This window comes from Pipra filicauda, unplaced genomic scaffold (genome assembly GCF_003945595.2).
Source record: "Pipra filicauda isolate LSUMZ 115617 unplaced genomic scaffold, ASM394559v2 scaffold3_size10097308_pilon, whole genome shotgun sequence".
NCBI lineage: Eukaryota > Metazoa > Chordata > Aves > Passeriformes > Pipridae > Pipra > Pipra filicauda.
In genome coordinates this window covers 2,636,767-2,654,781 of record NW_024104532.1, presented here as the reverse complement: position 1 = coordinate 2,654,781, position 18,015 = coordinate 2,636,767, and the positions used below count along the sequence as shown (strand labels likewise).

At 57.5% G+C, this 18,015-nt stretch overlaps 1 protein-coding gene across 1 annotated transcript; it reads left to right on the top strand.

Annotated features, from left to right (window-relative positions):
- Positions 1–925: 925 nt before the first annotated feature.
- On the top strand, positions 926–16,668 carry GRK6 (G protein-coupled receptor kinase 6). The gene is made up of 16 exons (XM_027718514.1): positions 926–1,045; positions 4,456–4,551; positions 7,088–7,200; positions 7,517–7,594; positions 7,838–7,938; positions 9,201–9,293; positions 9,598–9,661; positions 10,275–10,415; positions 11,061–11,251; positions 12,060–12,097; positions 12,235–12,324; positions 12,415–12,623; positions 12,873–13,010; positions 13,260–13,397; positions 13,543–13,677; positions 15,178–16,668. Exons 1-16 carry the CDS (start codon positions 994–996, stop codon positions 15,226–15,228), a joined length of 1,728 nt encoding a protein of 575 aa, XP_027574315.1. The 5' UTR covers positions 926–993; the 3' UTR covers positions 15,229–16,668.
- The last annotated feature ends 1,347 nt before the right edge of the window (positions 16,669–18,015 follow it).

The following is an 18,015-nucleotide window of genomic DNA, read 5'->3' as shown; positions in this document are numbered from 1 at the left end:
TTTTACACCCAGGAGAGGCAGGGAGGTGGGCAGGTCACCTGCAAGGCTGATAGATCATCGAGGGCTGCTCGAGTACGAGCCAACTCTGCAGGGAAACTAAGGACTTGCTTGCAGGGGATCAGGGGGGAAGAGGTTTCCACACCGCAGCTTCTCTTCAGACGGGATCACGCTGCTGCTCATTAAAGCACCAGTAAAAAAAAAATTGCTTTTGGAGCAAACCACGGGTGGGAAGAAGCCGATGGGAGCTCAGTCACCAGTCACCAGCAAATAGAGGCTGCACTGGGGGTGACGAAAACCCAAACCTCCACGGCAGCAGTGACCAGGGAGAACGGGCACAGCACCGCAGCTCAGGTCACCCACCCCCTGACATCGGGGTTAACCAACACCGGCCACACGCTCGGACTTTATTGAAGCAAATCGCCCGTATACGAAGAGCGGGGAGGCTCCCCTAAAACACGTAACTGGTTCTGTGAGGGGGGGCACAGGACACCGCAGAGACTCGTGTGAGCACCAGCAACAGAACGCTCCCTTACGGCGGACGGGGGGCACTAGGACCTGGGAGAGCCCCAGCGCTCGTCATATAGAGCCTCTCGGCCCCGCCCCTACCTAACACCCTATCACGACCCATTCTGGAGTTGAATGGCAGCTCATTCACCAATCAGATGCAGCAAGAGGCGGGTCTCTCCTCGTAGCCTGCGCCATTGCCGCTCGCCCAATCCGCTCCCGGCTCTCCCTGAGTGACAACTCATCCTCCAATCAGTGCCCGCCTCCGCTTCCCGGCAGCGTTCCGCCAATGGCCGCGCGCTCTCCGGGTCCCGCCCCGCCCTCCTGTACCCCGCGGGGCCAACGGGAGGGCGGCGCGGGAGGAGCGTGGCCAGGGATTGGCGGGTCGTGCGCGGGGGGCGGGGCCGGCGGCGGCGGGCTGGGGGCGGCGGGCGCGGGCCGAGCGCGGGCAGCGGGGCCGGACCCGGGGCCGGAGCCGCCGCCGGGCCCATGGAGCTGGAGAACATCGTCGCCAACACCGTCCTGCTCAAGGCCCGCGAAGGTGAGCGCCGGCGACGCCGGGGGCCGGCGTGGCGGCAGGCCCGGGCTGTGGCCGTGCGGTGCCGCCCCCTCCGGGGATCGGCCCTGGCGGTCTCTCCCGGGGCATCGCGGCTTTGGAGGGGAGCGGGGAGGTGCGGCGCGGGCTGGTAACGGAGGTAACGGTCGCCACTGGGCATTCGGCTCCCTCTGTCCGCCGCGGGGGTTGCCTGGCGCCCGGTGCTGAGCCCCTTCCGGGGGTGCCGAGCCACCTCAGGGGTGCTGAGCTCCCTCCCAGGGGTGCTGAGCCTCCGTATACGAGTGCTGAGCTCCTTCTGGGGTGTTGATCTCCCTCCCAGGGGTGCTGAGCCCCTTTTGGGGTGTTGATCTCCCTCTCAGGGGTGCTGAGCTCCTTCTGGGGTGCTGAGCTCCTTCTGGGGTTGCTGAGCTCCTTCTGAGGGTGCTGAGGCACCTCCAGAGGTGCTGAGCTCCCTTCCAGGGGTGCTGAACCTCCATCTGGGGGTGTTGAACTCCCTCCCGGGGGTGCTGAGCCCCTCCCAGGGGTGCTGAGCTTCTTCTGGGGGTGCTGAGCCCCCATCTGGGGGTGCTGAGCTCCCTCTCGGGCCGCCCTGCTGCCTCTCCGTGTTCAAACCTCCCCATATGCACCCTCGCCATGCCCCTTCCAGGGGCTGCTCCTGCCCCTCTGGCGCAGGGGGAGAGACGGCTTTGAGTGTTGAGAGACGGCTTGGAGGAGGGAAAAAAATAAAGGTTGATTTCAGGCTTATAAAAGTGCTGCTTCCCACACACGGACCGGTCCCGAAACTGCGGTGGGGAGCCCCGCCCGTCCACCACCCTCACACCGGGCCTGGCCCTGGGTCTGCTGGGCTCCCAGAGCTCTCCCACGGCTCCAGGGGTCATGGCTGGATCCCAGAGCTCCAGCAGCAGGGTTGTCCTGAAGGCACAGGGGAGCTGTGTGGAGGAGCCTCAGGAGGGGATGGGAAGTGTCACACAGGACCCTGGTCCTGTGCAGAGAAGATCTGCCTCAGCCAGGCCTCGAGGAGTTCATTAGATCACAGTGGTGGGGAAGTGTAGTCGCCCCCTGGCCAGACTGAGCCATCCTGGAGCCTGGGAGACCCACTGAAATCCAGTTAGAGGGCTTTGGAGATTAGATTTGGTGGGAGCAAAGAGCAGCGAAATTAAATTTGCATGGGCAGGAGCATTTCTGAGCTGCTTGAAAACCAGGCTCAGTGTAAGTACTTGTTGCACAGTGATCATGACGTTCAGGTTTATGGTGGCAAGGTTTGGTTCAAAACTAAGCAGCAGCATTTGTGACCTCCAGGCACAAGGCCCAGCTCCACACGGAGTGACCTGGAGACTGGCTCCTGTTTTACCCTTGAAGAACAGAGTTTGGGCGCTGATGCAGCGTGAGATGCCCGATGGTTGCTGTGGTCCCTCCTGGTGCCCCTCTGGTGCCTCTCCCTCAGCAGCAGTGGGCAGTTTGCAGGCAGAAACAACCCCTCATCACGCTCTGCCCAGCAGTTCCTGGGCTGTGAGAGCTGTAGGTGGCCATGCTGCCTGTCCATGGCCCTCCCACCTGTGGCTGGGTGGCCGTGGTGGCCACTGGGGTGATCTCTGACAGCCTCTGTAACAGGACACAGACACTTTGCTGGCCAGATCTGGCAGCACTGGGTTCTCTGCTCCATCCCAGCCTTTTTGGAGCCTCCTAGTCTGGTGTGGGAGTGCAGGGCTGAGTTGTGACATGCTGGGGGGCTGCTGACAACCATCTTCAGTTGCTGCCACAGCATGACCATGCCTTATGTTTGGTTTGGCCCAGGGGAGGTTAAAGATCCTTCCCCCTTGTCACCCTTGCCCTCTGTCAGAGGGACAACAGTCCAGATCTCATCCATCACCAAGCCCTGGAGCTCCCTCGTGGTGAGCTCTGGGTGGAGGCAGCCCTTGCCCCATCCCCAGAACGGGGGTACTGGGAGATTGGGGTGCAGGAGCCCGGTTCCCTGCTGAGCTGTTGGCTGGGAGGGCGGGGGAGAACCGTGCGTGAAGGACGCTGGAACCTCCTTTCAAAGCAAACAACTCAAGGAAATGCAACCTCCAGGTGCTGTGGGGCTCTGCTCTGCCTTTCCTTGAGCTCTCTTGGGGTGAGAGTGGCCTGTCCTCCCCTGCCCTCGTTCCGCTGTCCCCATCCGCTCCATTGTCGCAGGCTGGGGCTGACAAGAAGGTGTCTGCGCCGCTGGTTTCTTCCAGCCCTGCTTACCCTTGAGTCACTTCCTTCCTGAGTTTGTACAATCGTGCAGCCCAGCTGCTGGTGCGGGGCAGATGCAGCGCACGGTGTGCCAGGGGCCTGGACCTGGGGCTGGCCCCACTCCAGGCTGGCCAGGATGGCCCCATCCCACCTGCCTGTCCATCCAGGACCTCCTGTGGCACAGGGAGCTGGATGCCAGGGGACTGTGTCTAGGGTTTGGGGCTGAATTGCTTCTGCAGTGGAGGAAAGTGTTATGAAAGTGTTTCTCAAGAGCAAATAAATTATGTTCAACCCCCTCCACAATTTCAGAAAGCCCGGCCTTCGGCCCAACTCTTGTTGCCCGACCACTTTGGCAGGGTGGTTTAATGTTTTTCCAAAGGGAAGTGGGAAATTGAGTGCGTGTTGGCACTGGGACAAGGGGGAAAGCAATCCCTGGAGATTGGCTGATCCCAGCAATCAGTATTTCAGTATTTAATGATTGCTCTGATGTAAATTTTTTGGTCTATCTAGAAACTTTCCCACCCCATCCTACAGCACTGGGTATTTACTCCAGCAACTGAAGCTGGAATAATACCTGGTTCTTGGATCTGGATTTTCTGAGGCTGGCTTATCTCTGGAGAAAGGTGGGAGTGTCCCCACTTCACAGGTGGGAAACTGAAGTGATGAGCCCCAGGCAATCCATCGAGTTGTCTGAAGCCAGGATTAGAGCAGGAATTCCTGTCTCCCAGCTTCATGTCCTCCCTCTAAGAGCCCCTCCCTGGAGTAAGCAATCAGTCTGGAATGAGTAGGTGGCATGAACATCATTACTGCAGCAGGAAGAGCTTCACACCAAGCAAGGCATGGCCTGGAGAAGTGATCAGTTATGCAAAGGTGCTGAGGACAGGCCTGGGAGCCAAGAACTCCAGTGCAGGCACAGAGTAACCTGTGGCTGTGGGTACTCCTGCCCCTGCTGTGGTTCTCCCATCGTGAAAGGTCTTCATGTTGTTGATCAGAGGTTGGTCTGCCCATTTCCTCTGGCAATTGAGGCTCCAACACTCTTGTCCCACTAGGATACGGTGGTACCACTTTGGTCTTGTTTTCCTTGCCCAGCCAGAGGGAGGCTCCTTTCCTGGCATGGTGAGGCTGCAGTGGGACACCCTTGCTTCCTAAGTCATGGTGTGATTTTGTGTGCTCCCCAGGTGGTGGAGGAAACCGGAAAGGCAAGAGCAAGAAATGGCGCCAGATGCTGCAGTTCCCCCACATCAGCCTCTGCGAGGATCTCCGGCAAACCCTCGGTGAGACACCAGCACCGGTGGGCGAGTGGGTGTGTGGGTGTTGTGCACCCCTGATTGAGACCCAGGAATGTGAGGGACCTGTAACAGGGCAAATCCCAGCCAAGATTGCTTGGAGCTCAGGGTGTAGGGAAAAAATGACAGGTAGGTAAGTCACAGCTGTGTGGTGCTTGCTGGATAGTGCCTGATGATGTACCCACACACGCCCAAGATTGTGATGAGCTTCACTAGAGATACATCACCTCTGTGCAAACAGACTGCTTGGTGCTGCAGAGTTTTGGGGTGTCCCCCTGGGATGCCTTTGCATAAATAACAAAGGTCCTGCTACCATCCTCTGTTCTTCCTGGCTGGATTCAGCTCTGCTCCATAGACCTCAGCTTCTAACACTGGGGCAGCAGCTCTTCTCAGGCAAAACTGGGTTCTTGCTGTGGGTGAGAACTGTAGAACTGGGCAGGGCTCAGCCTATCATTTTCATACTGCACTTTGTACTCTTCATGGTTTTAATGTTGTTTGTGCAGCAGGCTTGGTCCTGAGATCCTGTGAAATTGTTTTGGGGCACGGAGGGTGGGAATGCTCTGCTTCCTGGGAAGAGGAGAACTTGTTTAAGTTTTTAGTCCAGATTCAGCTGCCAACTGGAGAGTGGCACAGCACTGACCCTGTTTCTGAACAAGTGTCACTGAACTGAATGGGTTTGGATTCCCAATTCTGCCCTGCCCAGGTTTTCCAAGTCCTGGTAGCCCCAAGGAGAAGGGTGCCTCCGTTTAGGGGCACATGGGACTGTAGTACTTGGAGTCACTCAACCTTCCTCATCTACACTGTAACCTCAAGCTCACAGCAGCCCAGTGCGGGCTGTGTACCACCTCCCTCTGCCACACCCCACGGGACCAGATTCACAGCCGGGTGTAGCTGTATGGAGACTCCCACCTTGGATTTGCTGCTGGCTGCCTCTCTGGAGCACGGTCTGAGAGCTGAACATGGCTCTCCTTACACCTCCCATCTTGACCCCAAACCCCACCTGCCTCCTTGACTTGTGTGCACTCAGCAGAGCTTTCCCTGAACTTTTGTCCATCCTCTGCCTGCAGCCACCCTTCCCGTGCCTGTCATGACATGTTTTCCAGCACTGAACTTTACCTGTTTGTCAGCAGTGAGTGCTGGTGGTCTCTGTCTCTGCTGTCCTGCTGTCTGGGACAGTGACCTTGTGAAGATTTGGGAAACGAGTCCTTCCCAGCCCCTGGCTGTCACCACCCGTGTCTCAGTTCCCCTTGGAGAGGCACGTGAGAAGTGCTCTGACCCAGGTTTTGCAGCTGTTTTGCTTGGTTTTCCCATGGGAGAGATGCCCCTGTTCCTCATGCTTAGGCACTTTTTGGCCAAGGTTGTCTTTCTTTTCACCTCACACCCTGCTAGAAAGGCATTTCTTTCCTATTCCAGAGTCTTGGCAGGACTGTGGGCATGGTGGGCTGGTTGCCCGCTGCAGAATTAAGTTTTTTGTGCCCTGACCACAAGGAGTAACCTCTTGTGAGCCTGGGCAGCAACCAGGGCAGCCGAAAGCTTCTGATCTCGCCGACAGCAAACTCTGAAGGGAACTCCTTCCCCTGCAGACACAAGGAAACCAGCTGGTGCGGCGGAGCTGGCAAGGCGACCTCCTCCCCCACCACAGCCTGCCCGACTCTGCATTGCCCTGCACCCTCAGGAAGCTGCAGCTTCCTCGGGAGAAACTGCTGCATGGGGAGAGAAAGGCTGGGAGTACCCAGCGCTGGGATCCCCTGGATGGCTGCACATCTGCACCCCAGGCAGCCCACAGCCATCAGTGGCAGTGGCTGTCACAGAAATGTGTTCTGGCCCACGGTCAGACAACACCTTGTGAGTGGAAGGGGAGGAAGAAAGCAGAGAACTGGAAATGCTCTGGATAGTCGAAAGGGTTTGTACCTGGTCTGCCAGACTTCAGAGAGAGGTAGGAGGAATCCTCAAGCTCTGGAGGGCAGTAGGAGTTGATGGACAAGCAAGCAGCTGTCCCATGGAGTGGGGATGTCTGATTGCTGTGTGCCCATCAACAGGACATCTGTGGGGATGGTGCCTTCCATTTTGATGCTGCTGCTTCCATCAGGGCCTTTGGGAATATCAGTGCTTTGTAAGAGTCATCAGAGCAAGTCCTGGCCTGGAAGATCTGCCTTGGAATAACCTTGGTGTGTTCCTTGTGTTCCAAGGAAAGTTGTGTGTCTGGAGTAGTCAGTTGATCTCTATGGAGACAGGAGAAAAGAGCCTCCAGGCAAGCAGGAGATCCTGCTAGATCCTTGCTAGAAACAAGAGGGGCAGGTTGAACAGAACAACAGGTCAATCCTCTTCCAGGGAAGAGGGTCTTCCATAGGGGAATGTAAAACATCAGTAACATCCCTTGTCCCACTTGGTACATTTCACTCTCCTAGGAGTCTCAGGGTGGTGGGACCTGTCAGATCGCAATTCCCCCACCACTACCTGGCTGGGGTGATGGGCTGGGACTGCTTCTTTGGGATTTGGCAGTGAGTGATCTCCACATTTGCAGAGCGGGACTACCACAGCCTGTGCGAGAAGCAGCCCATTGGGAAAATGCTCTTCCGGCAGTTCTGCGAGACGCGTCCGGAGCTGTCCCGCTGCGTCAAGTTCCTGGATGCTGTGGTAAGAGCAAAACTCTTCATTGGAGGTGGCAGGGATGTTCTTGGCACCCTGGGCATGAGCTGGTTGGCCCTGGATGCTCCAGCAGTTGCCAGGTACTTCTGGGCACATAGGGTTTTCCTGGAGGAAAAACCTGCGTGTTGCTGTTTCTCCTAGAGAGGGCTGGGCCTTTGCTTAGGGAGCTGTTTGCTGGAGACCTGTTTTTTGAGGAAAGCATGGGAAGCCTTAGGCAGAGGGTGTTGTGGCTCCGCAGCTGTTGCCCAGTAGCAAGGTTGTGTTCCTGGCTGGACCTGCTGCTCACACTATTTGCTTTGTGCAGGCGGGGTACGAAGTGGCTCCGGATGAGAAGCGGAAGGAGTGCGGGCAGGACCTGATTCAAAAGTACTTGAAGCCAAACGTGAGTAAGAGGGTTGTGTTTGCTGCCTGCAAGGGTAGAGCAGTTGGAGAGGCAACAGCTATCATTGCCCATGTCCTGGCACAGCCAACATGCTGAGCCACCCCACCACTTCCCAAGCCACCACACTGCTTTGCCCACTGCCCCTAAAGCAGATGGGCACCTGCGTGCTGTTCCTATGGGCTTCTTCCTGGCAGGACCCTTGGGCTCTCCTCCCTATGTCTAACTCCACCCCTTTGTCCCCAGAGTGAGGACCATGTGCCTGAAGTTCCCTCGCAGCTGGTGGATGCCTGTTGTGAGAGGCTGGAGCAGGAACCTTCCAAGGAGCTCTTCAAGGAATGCACGAAGTAAGTTGGAGGGCTGGGCCTGCCTGCAGGTCACAGATGGCACAGGGTTGATGCTGCAGCTGTCTCGCCTTGTCCTTCGTGGTCCCTTCCTTTGGGAGAGGGAGGCCCGGTGCTAAGGCTGGAGCCTGGGGAGTTTTGGGCAAGCAATTTGCAGCACAGCAACAGGAAAGCGAGTGCAAGGAACTTGTGCTTTGAGAGCCACAAGCTGCTGCAGAAAACCATCATTCCTCTCAGCCTGCCATGGGTCTGAGTTGCCATTTGGGAAGACCCTGCTTCAGCATGAGGCAATGCTGTTGCCAGTGTTGTGCCAGGATCTCATAGGCTCCTGTCGAGCAGAGCTGATGGCTGCAGTCCTGTGCCAGCTGTCCTCTCCTGCTGGCCACAGATGTGGCTGTTGTGGTTGAGTTAGACTGGTTGCTGCTGCAGGGGACTAAGGTCACCTCTGTTCCCATGGCAGAAGCACTGGCTAAGGTCCTGGCTCTGGTTGCAAAGCGGAAGCTGTTGGGTAAACCGGGCTTACGGCCTCCACCCCTCCCTGCACAGGAGCTGAGCACGTTGCCTAACTGAGTGCAGGGCTGTGGCAACACCTTTGCTGCAGCCTTCTGGGGAGCGTTAGCTCTGTGTGTGGTAACCAGTGTCATGTCTGAATGCAGAGCCTCCGGGCTGGGCCCTGCCTGCACTTGGCAAACTCTGAAAGGGGAGAGCCCATCCGCTTCTCCTTGATGAATGTCTCCAGTCTAGACACTGTGTCTAAGGCTCCTCACTCCGCTGCGCAGCCCTGGCACAGCTCTCCAAGGCAGTTAGCTCTCTCCAGCAGGATCCCCTGTGGCCTTTTGTGCTGGATATTCATCTGACAGTGAACAACTCAGCGCCTGGTGCTGAATGTTGCTACCAGCTGATTACAGCCTGTGTGTGCAATTGCCCTGTGAGCAGAGGGGCAATTGCAGAACCCCATTGTCCCCCTTTGTCCTGCAGCCCTGGCTGGTGTCAGAAGGCCACAATTAGCAGTGCCAGCCCAGTCCCAGGGTGCTGTGTTTGTTACAGTGGTACCTCCAACGCGCCTTCCTTTTGCGTCAGGCTGAGCATGGAGGGGGGGCTTTCTGGGTTGGGGCTATGTGGGTGAATTTAGCACCAGGCTGGGTGAGGGGATGCCAAAGTAAACAGGCTTTTGGGGCTGTTCACCTCCTCTTTCCTTGGGCTGCTGGCTTTTTCCATGGCTGTGATCAGCTCTCAGGAACCATGCTGGCTCTGCTCTCTCCTAGGCTTATCCACGACTACCTGAGCGTGGCTCCCTTTGCCGACTACCTCGACAGCTTGTACTTCAACCGCTTCCTACAGTGGAAATGGCTGGAACGGTAACACTCCCTGCTTTGGGAAACTTGCACCCTCCTCACATAGGCTGCCTGAGAGGTCCCTTGGGCTCCTTCCCATGCTGGACCCTGGCAGGAGCCAAGGGCCTGGCCTTTGCTGTCCTTCAGGGACATGTACCGTGAGCAGCCCCAGCCTTGCTTGCCTCACAGGGAAGCAAGGTCTGCTTGGGCGGGGGATTGGGGTTTGGGGTGAGCCACAGTCTCTCAGGCCAGAGTGTGGGGGCAGTTTGGGCTTCAGCCCCTGCTCTCTCCCAGCTCCCATCTCACTCTGGTTTCCTTTCCCTCACAGGCAGCCAGTGACCAAAAACACTTTCCGCCAGTACCGTGTGCTGGGTAAGGGCGGTTTTGGCGAGGTGAGCGACCACCATTTCCTTTCCATTCAGGGTACCAGGCAGCCACTTTGCCTGCTGTCAGAGGCAGACCTGGCTTGGCCATCAGGGTGCCATAGGCTGCTCCAGCACCTGCCTGGGTGGGCTGTGGGGGCTCTGTGCTGGGTACTGCTGTGTTCTGGGCATTGTGTGACCTGTCAGTTCCCCTCCAAGAGGGGAATAGCTCACCTCTCACCAGATGCTGGAGGTGTGGGAGGAGTTGTGCAGGGTAGGTAGCACGAGCCCTGTGGTGCTTGCTGCTGCCTGAACAGGGTCAGATCTGCTCCCCATGTCCTGACAGGGGGAACCGCACTCCTGAAAACTGTCACTATCAGGCCTCCTCCTGTTTCTGGAGTGGCCTTATGTCTTCCCAGACACCAGGTGTTAGAGGCATCAAAGCTCTCTGCTGCTTCTCTGTGACATCTGGAGCTGTCACTGCTCCCTGTGTCCTTGCTTTGAATGGGCTTCTCGCTAACCTCAGAGTGAGGGGCAGGGATAGGAGCATCTTTGCCTTCCTGTGCCTCTTCTTGAGAGCAGAACCTAGACCCCCACCTTGGAAATGGTAACAGGAGGGTACTGAGCCTTGTCCCCCCTCCAGGTTTGTGCCTGCCAAGTGCGTGCCACAGGAAAGATGTATGCCTGCAAGAAACTGGAGAAGAAACGGATCAAAAAGAGGAAAGGAGAAGCCATGGCCCTGAATGAAAAACAGATCCTGGAAAAAGTGAACAGTAGGTTTGTAGTAAGTACATAGGAATTGCTCTCCCTTTGCTGCAGTAGTTGATTTTTCCTCCAACCAGCTGGCCTGGCACCTTTGTGCTCCTCACCCAGTGTGGAGAGGCAGGAGCAGGCCCTGCCTGGTGGCTGCAGGTCTCTCACAAGGCTGCAGTCTGGCAGGACCCCCTACTGCCTCCACAACGTGCTATAAATGCTCCCAAAGTCAGCCCCAAACACCCATCTGGCATGACAGGTGCCTTTGTGACCTCTGAGGCACAATAAAACAGTGCTGTTTCTCCAGAGAGCGGGGTGGGCAGAAACTCAGCCCTGAGCTGTGTGGTAGAGAGCTCTACCTGGATGCACTGAGGTGTGAACAGCCTGAACCTCCCTTTGCGGAGGGTTCATCAGACACTGCCCTGACGCTGCTGTTCAGTGCTGCCTGCCCCTGGAGGGGGAGATAGTGTCCTTCCTGTCTGAGGAACACCAGGGGTGTGCTGGGACTGCTGGGCACTGCCATGTCCTCCCTGGGTTTGCACAGTTCCTCCTCTGCTGGCAAAGGCCCAGTCCTGAGCCTGTGAGTGGCTGCTTGGGTGGCAAAGTACCCATGGGAGTGTGGGCACCTCCCTCTTCCAGCTGTGTCTTCTAACAGCCTTTCTGCCCTGAATTGCAGGTGAGCTTAGCCTATGCATATGAAACTAAAGATGCTCTCTGCCTAGTGCTGACCCTCATGAATGGAGGGGACCTCAAGTTCCATATCTACCACATGGGAGAGGCTGGCTTCGAGGAGCCCCGGGCAGCTTTCTATGCTGCTGAGATCTGCTGTGGCCTCGAGGACTTGCACCAGGAGAGGATAGTGTACAGGTGTGTATTCTCTGGTCCCTGCTGGGAGAGCTTGTAGGGGCTGTAGAAGCAAGAGGGTTTCCTGCTGCTCTTACCAGCCCAGCTGGATCTGTCTGCTCAAGAAAATAAGCTCAGGCTTGAAAGCAGCACAGAGCTGAGTGAGAGGAATTGGGAACAGAAAGCTGATCTCGTGGGAGACGGGGAGAGCTTAGCTTGGCTTCCCTGTGCTGGTAAATGATCGCCAAGAACAGGATGTGATCATGCTGTGAATGCCTCAGGGCAGGCACTGAACTCCCCAGCGGTATTGACACTAGAACAAAGGAGGGTAGGCTGCCCCAGTGGCTCAAGAGCTGGGCAGGAGGGAGAACAAGCTGATGGACTGTATTGACTGTACTCAACTGGGTTGTGTGATGCAGTGTTAGGATAGCATGGCTAAACACTGACCAGGGAGCCCCTTCTGGTCCTACCCTGTGCCTTGCCCTGGGGCAGGATAAGCAGAGAAGCCTCTGCTCCTTCTCTCTTGCATGGGTTGCCCTGTAGTGAGTTCTGCACCTGCAAAGAGGGAATCATCCTCAGGCTCACTGCTGCCTTGCAGAGCAAGGTTGTCATGAACATAACATGAAGGTTGTCATGCGTCGCCTCTGCCCAGGAGGGGAGAACTTGCAGGGCCAGCTCTGGGGCAGAAGGTGAGGGGAAGGTTATCTTTGTGCCCAAGGCAGGGGCATTGGATCCCACTGCTGCTTATCTGGGACTTGCTGAAATGTGGCTGTTGCCTGTGTCCTTTGCTTTGACAACAGGCTTCTCGCTAATCGAGTCCCTTCCCTCCTAGGGACCTGAAGCCAGAGAACATATTACTGGATGACCACGGTGAGTGCAGGGTCAAGAGAAGCCCTGGGCCTGATTTCTTTCTTCCTCTTCTTGAACCAGGGTTATCCTGTGTTCTTGGCAGCTTCAAACATTGCCCCCTGACCTTGTCCTGTTAACTTGCCCCTTCCTCTGTGCAGGTCACATCCGTATCTCAGACCTGGGACTAGCTGTGCATGTGCCAGAGGGCCAAACGATCAAGGGCCGGGTGGGGACAGTTGGTTACATGGGTAAGTGACCCTGGTTTAATCCAAAAGTGGCCTCTGACTGCACACAGTCCCTCCCTACCCTCACACATCCCTGACCCTGCTCCCATGTAGCTCCGGAGGTGGTGAAGAACGAGCGCTACACGTTCAGCCCGGACTGGTGGGCTCTGGGCTGCCTGGTGTACGAGATGATCGAGGGACAGTCCCCCTTCCAGCAGCGCAAGAAGAAGATCAAGCGGGAGGAGGTGGAGCGGTTGGTGAAGGAAGTGCAGGAGGAGTACTCGGAGAAGTTCTCGCCCTGCGCCCGCTCCCTCTGCACCATGGTACGAGTGTGTGCATCCCAGTCCTCCTTGTACACAGCAGAACATCCTGGCTGCTCCCTGCAGCAGTGGCAGCCAGGTTCCCTTGTCTCTGATAAGGCAGCACAGGAGAGTCCAGAGTGCCTTAATTGCTTGCTCTCCCAGCTGCCTGAGAGGCCTGTGCTGTCCCCCTAGAGACTTACTGCAGGAACCCAGGGCTGCTCCTGCATGGAATGCTCTTCACCCAGGACACTGGTTTACTTTGTGTTGCAGCTCCTGTGCAAAGACCCTCTGGAGCGCCTGGGGTGCCGAGGAGCTGGGGCCAAGGAAGTGAAGGAACACCCTCTCTTCAAGCACCTCAACTTCAGGAGGCTGGAAGCAGGCATGCTGGACCCTCCCTTCAAGCCAGATGTAAGTGCCTGTCTCTATCCCGACCTTTTCAGTCACTGTTTCTGTCAAGGGAAGTGGGAGCACTGGCATGGCTCACCTGAGGAGATGAGGTCCATCCTTTCCCTCTTGTTTCTGGAGCCTGGCAAAAGGGGGTCCAGCATGCTCAGGGCTGCAGGGAGAAGGGGCTTGGGCTTGGCCACGAGCCACAGTTATTGGAGGTGGTGATGTCAAGGTGAAGCCTGGCATTAGAGCAATCTTTGTGCTGTTTAGCCCCAAGCCATCTACTGCAAGGATGTTCTGGACATCGAGCAATTCTCCACAGTGAAAGGAGTGGAGCTGGAGCCCACAGACAATGACTTCTATCAGAAGTTTGCCACAGGAAGTGTGCCCATTCCTTGGCAGAACGAGGTAGGTCTTTGCTCCTGCTTGTGCCCACCACAGCCAAGTGCAGGGTCCTGCAAGGTCTGTGCTGTCCCTGCTGCTCTCACACTGTCGGGCCTTCAGTGATGGGCTCCGTGTAACAGTTGCTGCAGCTTTCTTTGCCCTCTTCCAGATGATCGAGACGGAGTGTTTTAAGGAGCTGAACGTCTTTAGCACAGACGGCACGGTGCCCCCAGACCTGGACTGGAAAGGGCAGCCTTCTCCACAGCCCAAAAAAGGGTTACTCCAGCGCTTGTTCAGCAGACAGGTAAGAGTTTGCCCAGTGTTTCTGTCCTCAGCCAGTCCCTGAGCAGCACTGAGCCTGCTCCTGCATGTGCCAGGCATGTCTGGCAAGAGAGGGCAGCAGGCGAAGTCTCCCTTAGTTTTGGGTGGCTGGACCTCAGGGCTCTCAGGGGCACTCGTGCAAGGCTGCAGGGAGCCAACCCTCACCTGGCTGGCACTCCCCATGCTGGGGGAGTGAAAGGGGCTGGGAAAGAGTGTCCTGGCTAAATGTGCTGGAGTCACACAGGCAGAAGGATGTTGAAGGCATTAAAATAGTAAGTCATCTCTCTTCCTGCATGAATAATACCATCCCTGAACAAGGCATTGCTCTTGGAATGGGCTCCCCAGAGCACTTCTGCCAGATCTTGAGCCAGGCAGAGAGCAGTTCTTTCAAGGGATGAGGAGAACAGAAATGTCTTGCAGCTGCTGTGGGCTTGCTTATCTGCCTGTCTCCTCTTCCTGGAACAGTGTTTGCCTTCTTTCCCAGCCTGGCAAAGCCTCTCAACAGCTGTGTGCAGCTGTGGGACTCCAGCATGGTTGGCTCTGGACCCACTCAGCCACCCGTTGCTGACTCCTGATGCCAAACTGAGTTGTGCTTCACGGTTCAATGGGCTGCCCTAGCCAGAGCCAGCTCTGGGGATACCCGGCCTTTCCCAAGGCAGGAGGACCTGCCAGAGGATGGGCGGCTGCCTGTAGCAGGGGTTGAGCTGTGATTTCCCACGTGTTTTCTCTTTCCAGAGGTGAGCAGTCACTCCTGGCTGCTCTGCTCAGGGAAATACCTGGTGGCCCGTGGACATGGCAAGATCTGGGAGAGAGGAGTGTTGTCCTTCAGTGTCCCCTTCCCCTGGCAGAGCACATTCTGCTTGTTGTTCTAACTGCCCCGAGCCACTAATCCCGCTTCCCTGCTCTTGCTGCCTTTGTGGGGAAGGCCTTGCCCTCAGCTTGAGCCAAAGCTGCCCCTGCACTGCAGCTACTGGGAGCTTTGCTCCCGGGGGGCTGTGGGAGGTTTCCTTCACTCCTCTCTGAATGTCCGGGACACACAGAAAGGTTGAGAAACTGTGAAGGGTTTGGCATTGCCCCATGCTCAGACTCCCATTTCAGCAAAAAGGGCTTCAGCTGCTTCCACAGCTGGCTGAGCCCTGAGCGGGGCTGAGCACCTGTGCTGGCACTGAGCTGTCTCCGTGGGTGGCTGCAGTCCCCAGAGTCCAGCTTCCTCACAGCTTCTGAACTAGCCAGCTGTCTGCTCACCAGTCTGTCTGCCAGGGGCTGAACCCCCAGATGCAGCTGGACTGTTCCTCTGCAGTCTGGGGGATCTCCTCCAGTCCTTGTCTCCATGTAGCTCTCCCGCACACAGGCTATGGGGGGCCTGGCCCGTCCCTGCCAGAGAGCAGCTGTAGGCTGGGTTGTGTGACTGTGCTCACCCTCTGCTTGCTGTGCTCCTCTCTCCCTCCCTCCCTCCTCCCTCTCCTTGCCCTTTTGACTTCAGGACTGTTGTGGAAACTGTGGTGACAACGAGGAAGAGCCCACTCGGCTGTAGAGCACAGCTTGTTCTCCAGCCCCTGGGACCCCCTTGCCTCTCCGAGTGCCCAGCCTGAAGGACACGACTGCAGTGGCCCCACAAGGTGGATTTGTTTACAGCTTTACACGTCTGTATTTGAAGACTGTGAGGATGACTCCAAAACTGGCAGCAGCACATGGCTCAGGCTGAGATGCCTCTGTCCATGGGCAAGCCCTGAGACAAACCCGGACACTTCCAAATGTGCTGCTTGGGATGGTGCTGCTGCCGCTACCCTCCTGGGCCCAGGGTGGGAGGGAAGGATCATGCCAGTGTGGGCCAAGGCCAGGCTGGAGCAGCTCTGCTGACACATTCCACGGTGCCAAAGTGGCACCGCAGGTTTGATGTATATTTATATATGTTGGTCTGTACATATCACATGTCAGTTTTTAATCTATAGGTGGGGGCCTGCACTGCCCCCACCCTGTCACAGGCACAAATGTCCTCCTATGGGGGGAGTGACAGTCCCAGCTTTGTTCCAGGGAGTCCTGGGCAGAGGCCTTCTGTGCCTTGAGGTGTCTAAAGCATCTTTCCTGGACCTTTCTGGCCGTGCTGAGGCATCCCTGGCTCCAGCGGAGTCCATTGCTCAGCCCCGAGGCACAGGAAAGCACTGTGCCAAAGCATCTCCTGTTGTGTCCTGGCAGCAGTGTCACTGCCTCGTCCTCGCTTCCCTGTCTTGCTGGATCTTGCTGCCTACTGCCTCCTTTCACACATGCTGCCGGCAAGCTGATCCCAAGCCCCTTTCCAGCCCCTCTCCTGGCACAGCAGGATGCAGCCACTCCTGCGGTACCTGCTGCTGCTGGGTCCAAAGGGTTGGTCTGATCCCTGGCATGCTGCAGGATGATCCCAGCATGGTTCCACCAGCTCTGGACCTGCGCATGCCAGGGGTGCTGCCGTCTCGAGGCCCTGCTCAGTGTTGGAGGAGCAGACACATAAGGGACCCTGCTCTCGGGAAGCAAAGCTGTGGTAAAGGGAATGTCCCTTCCTTGGTTCATGTGGAGCTGCGACCCAAGAGTAAGTGGGCTGGGACCAGCTTACTGTGTGTCCCCAGGGGTCCTGGAGAGCCAGCACAGCTCCTGCGCCCATGGGCAGGGTAGAGTGGAGGGGTTGGAGCCTTCCCTGGGGAGCAGCACGGGGCTCAGCCCACCTCCACTCTGCTTGTCCTGTCCGTTCTTGTACACACTTGTCCTAGCTGTGTCCTGAGCAATAACTCGTCCCTTCTCTGTGTGTGTGTGTGTGTGTGTGTGTGTGTGTGTGTGTGTGTGTGTGTGCACACGCCTGTGTGCGTGTGCTGCTGCCTCTGCTCTTTCTGAGCCAGGCCCCCCAGGGGGGCTGAGCACCTACTTGGACCTGTGGTATCATTTGCTTGCCTTGCACTAAAGTTGGAGAGTATTTAAATTTTTAACCTTTTGTAAGTGTAAAGCTTCGCCGTACGTTGTGTTGCTCTCGTGTCACCGGGGGTCCTGCTCTAGGCCATATGGCATTGGTGGTTGTAAGGAGGGGAGCAGAGACCCCTATTTCTGGGCTGCCATGGGCCCTGCTGGTGCTCATGCCCTGCAGGGAAGCAGGGGTTGCCCTGCAGGGCAAGGGCTCGTGCTGGTTGAGCCCTGGGTGCCACAGGTGGCCGTCAGTGGCTTCTGCTGCATGGTTTGGGTCATTGTGGGGGCATGACAGGTACAAGGCCTTGTACTGTTGGGATGCTCATGTCTGGTGTGGTCCCCTCTGGGAAGCTCAGCACAGCCCCTCCTGGGCTGTCACAGGTGTGCTGTGGGGCTGGGACAGAGTCCTGCTGCCCTCTGGTCACTGTACATCGCTGCTTCGGGAGGCCACCTCGTACCAGCACACAGTGCTTGTCCTGGTTTTCACGGGGATAGAGTTAATTTAGCCCAAGGAACAGCCCCTCGAAGGGGGGACACTGTGGGGTGATGTGGGTGAGGGTCACAACAGTCACTGGGGGGAGCAGGAAAAAGGGGGCAGCCTGGACGGGGTGTGCAAGGTGGATTTGGGGTCCAGGGCTGGCAGCAGCAGCGACAGCTTTGTGCGCAGCGCGGGGGGGCCACACGCAGCTGCACTGGGATGAGAATAGCAAGTGCGGCTGGTAGCTAGGGAACAGTTGCTATGGGAGCAGGCCGAGGAGGAGTTCTCACACTCAAAAGGGGCATCTTGGGGTAAAATCCAGGAATTTTCTGCAGCCATGGAAGGAAGGAAGACAGGCAGGGGGATGGGGAGTGCCTGGAGATTGCTGTTCCCACCACGCCGGTCGGGATGCTTGTGCCGCCCTCCTGGCAATGCCTGGGCCATGACACGCTGGCACCAAGGTCCCAGGGTCACCAGCATGTTCGTGTACCTGTCACAAGTCAGGGTGGCTCTGGGGCAGGGCTGGGGGGTGAGAAGAGCCATGGCCAGCCCTAAGCAGGGCAGGGAATGGGCTCTGCCTGTCCCCAGCTCCCCCTGCCCCACGGTGCCTCAGCATCTGGGGGATGTTTCATCCCCATCCCTGTCCTTGCTGGGGGGTAGCAGCATGCAGGTGTGGGGATGCTGGTGTATGGCCACAGCTGGAGCAGGTGGATCTGGACCCCACGTACACGGGTGAGCTCTGGGTGGGTCCTGAGGGCCTTGGGCAGTGCCCTGTGCTGTAGGGCTGTGGTGGCAGCTCCACAAACCATTTTCAGGGGTGAAGGATGCTCTCAGCTGTTGCCTGGGCAACGGCTCCTCCTCCAGCCCACCATGTGGCTCGGGGAGCGCTCCCCCGCCTGCCTCCCCCCGCCA